The sequence below is a fragment of the Chanodichthys erythropterus genome, chromosome 15 (assembly GCF_024489055.1).
Source record: "Chanodichthys erythropterus isolate Z2021 chromosome 15, ASM2448905v1, whole genome shotgun sequence".
NCBI lineage: Eukaryota > Metazoa > Chordata > Actinopteri > Cypriniformes > Xenocyprididae > Chanodichthys > Chanodichthys erythropterus.
In genome coordinates, this window is record NC_090235.1 from 4103966 (window position 1) to 4111899 (window position 7934).

At 36.7% G+C, this 7934-nt stretch overlaps 1 protein-coding gene across 1 annotated transcript; it reads right to left on the reverse strand.

Moving 5' to 3' along the window:
* Positions 1–415: 415 nt before the first annotated feature.
* Positions 416–1516, reverse strand: LOC137002142 (formyl peptide receptor 2-like). The gene is made up of 2 exons (XM_067361649.1): positions 992–1516; positions 416–904 (listed from the first exon to the last, which is right to left on the reverse strand). The coding sequence occupies exons 1-2, from the start codon at positions 1514–1516 to the stop codon at positions 416–418; spliced, it is 1014 nt and encodes a 337-aa protein (XP_067217750.1).
* Positions 1517–7934: the final 6418 nt, after the last annotated feature.

A 7934-nucleotide genomic window follows, 5' to 3' on the forward strand; every position in this document is an offset into this window, starting at 1 on the left:
TATTACAGAAATAAAAATGAGCTCACATTATCCCCAGTTTTCATACAAACCTGATAAAAAATGGTTCCTTCCCTTATATTAGGCCACAAATAATTTCCGCTCTCTCTTCCTGCCTCAGGTGGGCTTATGTCATCCTGATAATTAACAAACATACACATGTAGACAAACATAACCGATCATAAACATGTACAATTATTGCATAAACATTTGTATAACAATAATTACACATATTACAATATGATCTTAGTTTGACTATTTTACAATATATTTCATATAGGCTCCAACTACTGATGAAAGCTAACCAGAAGACCAGACACTGAGGTATGTTAATTTTTTAATGTGTCAGATACTAATAAAAATTAATACAAATTCTGATAGACCTGACAAATAAACAAGAAAAAGAAAGTTAAATCTCTTAAACTTTAGTGACACACACAGTCTTTGGAATGGAACTACAGCTTTCTTCCCCAGTGCTCCGCTGGGACAGGGTTTGGCCTTCCTCCATAAGAGCTCTGTGAAAAATCCCAGACAAACTTTGGTTGCAGCATTGACTAAAATCCAGTCCCATGCAGAAGTACAGCACCGGGTTAATGCAGCTGTTGAAATAAGCTAAGTTTGAAGCCATACTCCATCCTACTTTCACCACCTTGTTGTCTTTATTCACCAATTTGACCAGTCCTAGAAAGTGATAGGGGGCCCAGCATAAGAAAAAACCACAGACCAGTACAGCAAGAATCCGAAGAAGCCTCGATTTGCCAGAGAGCCGCGTTCTGCGTATACCAACAGCTGCTAGTATGTAACAGATAAGGATGACCAGGAAGGGCAACAGGAATCCACAGATGAAACGAATGAAGTAATAGACATACTTGGCTGAACTTCCAGCTGCATCTGCTGCTCCTTTATCCTGTAAATGAATTCATAAATGTATATTCATACTTATTAAATAAGTATGCAAGGTAGTACATGCAGTAATTTACAAAGCCATTCTGACCTTCAGTGTGCAGTGACTCAAGTTATTCTTGCCAGGGAAGACCTGCCGGTACACAAAGTATGGTGAACTTAAGATCACCGCCACAATCCAAACTCCCACACTGACCACACGAGCAGCACATAACGTCCGTCGTCTCCTGGCGAACAATGGGCACCAGACGCAGAGCGCTCGATCCACACTGATGACAGCCAGAAGAAAAACACTGCAGAACATGTTGGCGTACTTGAAGAAGCCATTGAACTTGCAGAGAAAAACCCCAAAAGGCCAGTGGTCATAGAAAAGTTTTTTGAGGAGTGAAGTGACTCGTGTCAGGCAGAAGATCAGGTCAGCTACAGCCAGATTGACCAACCAAACGTTAGTGACATTGGGCTTCATGTGGAAGCCGGCCACCCAGATGACCACAGAGTTCCCGGTGGTGCCAAGGAGGACGATGATGGCGTAGATGACAATGTCCACTGTTGTTTTCTCATAGTGGTTTGGCATTTTAGAGTCGGAGTGAAAGGATAGAGTTGTGTTTGTGGCCATTCTACAAGCAAGACAGATAAATCCTTATAAGGTGCTTTGAGGGATAATTGAGGGTGCTTCTGGAGGTTTACAGGCAACCTACATATGCTTATGCACTCAACTTTGATCTGCCCACGCACTCTGTACAACTTAAGCCTGTGGTTGCCATGCAAGTCTCACAAGTTTCAACAAAGAGATAGATAAACATGATGAGAGTTGTCTGGCAACCAAGAGGGTCTAGGTCATTAAACTGATAACGTTTACTTAGTAGTCATAATAGGAGCATTGTTTTCAGCTATAGATTTTGAATCTCCCTGCTAAATTATGGGAAACCAGTACAATTTATTTAACCGTTCTGCTCCAATTACATTTAGGATTTCATTCACACCTTATTCACACTTTAATAAATGTATGTTATATATATATATAATATATATAGTGCTGCTTAAGTTTGTGAACCCCTTGCAGAATCTGTGAAAATGTGAAAAATTTGAACAAAATAAGAGAGATCATACAAAATGCATGTTATTTTTATTTAGCATTTTCCTGAGTAACATATGACATAAAAGATGTTTACATATAATTAAAAAAAAATAAGATAATAAAAAAAAAGGTGAATTTATTAAAAATACCCCATTCAAAAGTTTGTAAACCATTCATTCTTAATTCTCTGTGTTTGCCTGGATGACTTAAGACTGTTGTTCTTTTTGTTGTTGTTGTTGTTTGTTTGTTTTGTGATGGTTGTTCATGAGTCTCTTGTTTGTCCTGAACAGTTAAACTGAGCTCTGTTCTTTAGAAAATTCCTCCCAGGTCCAAAAGATTGTTTGATTTTCCAGCATCTTTTGCATATTGGAAAAGATTCCAGCAGTGACTGTATGATTCTCAGATCCATGTCTTCACATTGAGGACAACTGAGAGACTCAAACAAAACTATTAAAAAAGGCTCAAACATTCACTGATGCTCCAGAAGGAAACACAATGCATTAAGAGCCGGGGGTGAAAACTTTTGAACAGATTTTTCTTATTTTGTTTAAATATACATTTTTTTCATTTAGTACTGCCCTTCAGAAGCAACAGAAGATACTTACATGTTTCCCAGAAGACAGATTAAGTAAACATGTACCTTGATCTTCAAATTCAAAAAGTTTTCACCCCCCGGATCTTAATGCATCGTATTTTCTTCTGGAGCATCAGTGAATGTTTGAACTTTATAGTTGTGTTTGAGTCTCTCAATTGTCTTCAGTGTAAAGATTGATCTCAAAATCATACAGTCACTGCTGGAAAGGGATGAAATATGCAAAAAATGATTGAAAACTCAAGAATCTTCAGGACCTGGAGGATTCTTCTGAAGAATGCTGGGCAGTTTAACTGTTCAGGACAAACAAGGGACCCGTGAACAACCGTCACAAAATAAAAAAACAGTCGTAGGTCATCCAGGTAACCACACACAAGATTCAATGGTTCACAAACTTTTGAACAGGGTAATTTTAATAAATTCAGCTATTTTTTTGTCTTGTGAATTATATGTAAACATCTTTTATGTAAAATATCTTACGTGGGACAGTATGAAATAAAAAAATAACATGCATTTTGTATAATTTTGTAAAATTTTCACAGATTCTGCAAGGGGTTCACAAACTTTCAAGTGGCAATGTATACACACACACCCCAGTTTCAAGCAAAAAAAAAAATTAAGTTTGTCCTTTATCATAAATTGTAAAATGGTACTTCTTTCAAAAAGAGGAACTTAATCTGGTGATGAATTTCTCTGTTCTTACCTTTTTTTTTTTTTTTCTTTTTTTTGCACTAACCAGCCCAAACTGTTGGTCTCAGGATAAAAGGCATTCCATAATCCTTTGTGAATATGTTTGAGTATTAAATAGTCATTGTATCACCAGTGTGCAGATACATATACAAGCAACTTCAGTGACATCTCAACTTCAATGATGCATTTTCACTGCATCTTTTGCCCAGTCATTCTAAAACGTGCAATTTGACTACAACCCCAGACAGGAAGAGGGTGGAGATGTGCAAAGTTTGTCTACAAACAGATTTCGGAGTACTCCACAAAGCCATTTAAATAGCTAATGTGTGTGCTAAAGGCTATTCAAGAACAAACATTGCATCTCCTTGGCACAATGGGTCTCATTCATGAAACAAGAGCAGAACGAATTTTTGTGTAAATCGTGTGTAAAGTGGTTCTGGCGTAAATTTTCGGATTCATTAAAATGTTCGTATTTTCCAAATGTTAGTTGGTACGAAAGAAATCTACACCTGCTCCCAGTCACGCGTAAATAGTGCGTTTAACATCCGAACGTTTTGCTCATTAATAAGGCTGCATTTTAATTCACCTTAATAAGGTACATATTTACACAGCATTTTGAAAAAAAATTATATATAGTAATTACATACGTTTTTTTCTTTTTACTTTTATTGTGAGAGCCAGTAATACATTTACATTTACATTTATTCATTTGGAAGACGCTTTTATCCAAAGCGACTTACAAGTGAGGAATACAACAAGCGAGTTGTCATGACGAGGCAAATAGACAAGAAGTGCTCATAATACAAGTTATAGGCAGTGCTCAGATTATCCTAAACTACAATAGAGAGGGATTTTTTTTTTTTTTTTAAGATGAGGTATAAGATGAATAGCATCTGCAAACGGAGCACTTTAATCAAATAATTGATAGATTTCAATACGGTTGGGCAAACTAATGGCCCCTTATTTGTTATGGAAATTGTTTCCTATAAAATGTCCAAAATCCTTTGTTTGGTGTCATAATATGATGCCTATGTAGTTGTCAGTCGTATTTAATGGTCGGGATTTATGGTAATTGAGAATGAGCGTGCACGCGCGTCCCATTTACGACTGATTGGAATTCATTAACACACACACACACATTTCACTATCACTTCTGACGTTTACGAAGTATTTGTGAATCAGGAGAAAAGTTTTCGGGAAGGTCTCTTTACGCGCAAATCACTCAGATATTTACTCGTATATTTACGAATGTTTCATGAATGAGACCCATTGTGTGTATGAGGCTAACTTGGGAATTTTTACTATATTTAATATCAAGTCTGCATAAATTATTAACAATCTGAGTAACTGCCAGATTCAAACTCTGCTTTCGCGCTTTGACTGGTGCAGAGACAGAGACGGACACGCTCTGCACTTGTCATTTATCACAACTACTAAGTGTTTTCAACCACATACAGTAATGTTCATTTTAGGTTTCAGACATTTAAATACACGTAATCTCTTGTAAAATAATACATGCAGAGTTTGTGAAATACACACTGATGTCTATGGAAGCAGCAATAACAATCCATTCAAATATAATTTGTCAAAGTTTTTATTCATATCAGATACACATAATGGGTCTCATTCATGAAACATTCGTAAATATACGAGTAAATATGCGAGTGATTTGCGCGTAAAGAGACTTTCCCGAAAACTCTTCTCCTGATTCACAAATACTTCACGTCAGAAGTGATACTGAAATGTGTGTGTGTGTGTGTGTGTGTGTGTGTGTGTGTGTGTGTGTGTGTGTGTGTGTGTGTGTGTGTGTGTGTGTGTGTTAATGAATTCCAATCAGTCGTAAATGGGACGCGCGTGCACGCTCATTCTCAATTACCATAAATCCCGCCCATTAAATCCGACTGACAACTATATATGGGCATCATATTATAACACCAAACGAAAGATTTTGGACATTTTATAGGAAACAATTTCCATAACAAATAAGGGGCCATTAGTTTGCCCAACCATATTGAAATCTATCCATTATTTGATTAAAGTGCTCCGTTTGCAGACGCTATTACTGCCTCTCACAATAAAAGTAAAAAGAAAAAACGTATGTAATTACTATATATAATATTTTTTCAAAATGCTGTGTAAATATGTACCTTATTAAGGTGAATTAAAATGCAGCCTTATTAATGAGCAAAACGTTCGGATGTTAAACGCACTATTTACGCGCGGCTGGGAGCAGGTGTAGATTTCTTTCGTACCAACTAACATTTGGAAAATACGAACATTTTAATGAATCCGAAAATTTACGCCAGAACCACTTTACACACGATTTACACAAAAATTCGTTCTGCTCGTGTTTCATGAATGAGACCCAATGTAAGTAACTATAAAGTTTACTCTATTCTTCTCCCAGTTCACTGGCTACTTATATGTATTTCGAGAGAAAATGATGAATTCTCGTGCTATAATTCCGACTGACAAACTAAGATGGCGGCGCCCATCTCGCATTATAGATCAAGATCATTTATAAAGGTTTTTAAACTACAAAACACAATCACATGTATTTGAGAATTGGAATATTAGATAGTTGATGATAAGTAAGCAAGTTTGTGAAAATGTTTAATAAAAAAAGGTGGTTGATCCAAAATGCTCAATATTCATATTCATGCATTTTATTCATATTTCATGTTAATCATGTAATCATTTCTGGCTTACGATTTATCAATATTATCTTTGATTTCATATAATCATGTAATCCTACCCTATGGTTATTTTTCATTATACTTTCATCTTCTCAAGGTATTATTGTTTCAGCTTGCTATAGTGTTCCAATGTGACAAGTTATGTTGACACGTTTGTGATTAGATATTGGACGCCTGCCAAGTACAGCAGAAGTGATGATGTTTTCAGAATTTGTTGCTCATTTGAACTTGATGTACCTTTGTATCAAAATATGTCTGTTTCCATCTCTGCAGACATGAGATAAAGCAAGATCTGCAATATTCTCTTACAGACATCAAAACAACACCTTCTGTTTTCATCTATCGTTGACATTTGACATTTGGCCGTTACACCAACATAATGGATAAGTCCGTTGACCTTTTCTTATTAAACGAAAACATAAGTTTAAGAGGGTGTAAGTTTCTTGCATATATAGTCGTTTCTCTTATTTTGCTCTTCACTTTTTACTTTCTACTTTTTGCCTCTCCTTCTGCTTCATCTCTTCTACCTCTCATTTCGTTTTTGCAAATAATTTTGTTACTACTTTCTCTATACTCCGATCTTCACTCTTCGTCTTTCCGATCACCCTACCTGTCAGCTTGATCCTATTCCCACTCATCTCCTTCAAGCCAATTCTTCTTCATTTGTACCTGCACTCATTCACATCATAAACACATCTCTTCACACTCTTACCTTTCCCACAGCATTCAAGCAGTCTTGGACAATCCCACTGCTTAAGAAACCCACTCTAAACACAGCACTTTTAGAAAACTACAGAACAGTATCCCTTGTTTCCTTCATTGCCTTTCTCACACAGAACCTCCTGGACAGCAACCAGTCTGTCTTCAAAAGCGGCCACTTAACCAAGACTGCCCTGCTCTCGGTTATTGAAGTGCTGAGACTAGCAGGAACAGCTTCCAAATAATCAGTGCACCATGCTGGATCTATCTGCTGCTTTTGACCCAGTTAACACTGTAAACCCTAATGCTCAAAATACTTAATTCGTTTGAGTAGGACAAACTTAAATTAAACAAATTAGTTCAGTTAAATTAACAGTTATGAGTATTTAAAACTTTCTTTTACTTTTGAGTTCACAGCACTGACATATTTCAAGTAAACTAAACTGTTTTAGTTGCAGCAGATTTCTAATTCCCAGCATGCTTTGCATCAGACTGTCTAAATGTTGAAATAAAGTGTTATTTTGTGTGTTTTTGCATAAGATTAACATAGGGAGACATAAGTTAGTGTTTAATGTTGTGTTATGTTGGGATTGACAGGGGGTTCTGTTATGTTAGTTTTGTAGGGTTACCATTCTGGTGAAGAGTAGACCGTGTGGTTAGGTTGAGGATGGGCTGCAAAACTTTTAAGACCACATATACTGTATGTTGTTTGATTATATACATGCAAGTATATATTGACAGTCTCTTTGATAATTATAATAGCATGTGTTTTTTGCTAACTAACATTTAACCAAGACTTGAATGTGATGTTTATGTAAATTAACTATATGTACTTGAGTAGGGCGAGGCTGAGAACTGTGGGAGCGAAAGAATGCCAGTGATGTGATTGTTAATGAGAGACACCTGTGCACCACACTAGCATTGCTCCTCTTCCATGGCTCTCGGCCCCGCCCCACTTGTCACAAAAAAAATTAAGTTCAACTAACTTAAAAAAAATAAGTTAGTTAACTTAAATGTTTTGAGGTAATAAGTTTCCTCAAATGTTTTGAGTATTCTGAACTTATTGAGTTTTACAGTGCACCAGATCCTCCTCTCAACCCTCATGACAAAGGGCATCTCAGGAACTGCACTCCAGTGGTTCAAGTCTTACCTCAGGTAGGTCCTTCAGGGTGTCTAAGTCACAACATCTACACTGGGGTGCCTCAGGGCTCAGTCCTTGGACCACTTCTCTATGTACATGACATCACTAGGATCTGTCATTCAAAAACATGTCTTTTCC

Coding starts and splice junctions, on each gene's coding strand:
- LOC137002142 (XM_067361649.1), bottom strand. CDS start 1,516: ATGGCCACAAACACAACTCTATCCTTTCACTCCGACTCTAAAATGCCA. Junction 905..991: donor TGAGTCACTGCACACTGAAG/GTCAGAATGGCT, acceptor ATTCATTTACAG/GATAAAGGAGCAGCAGATGC.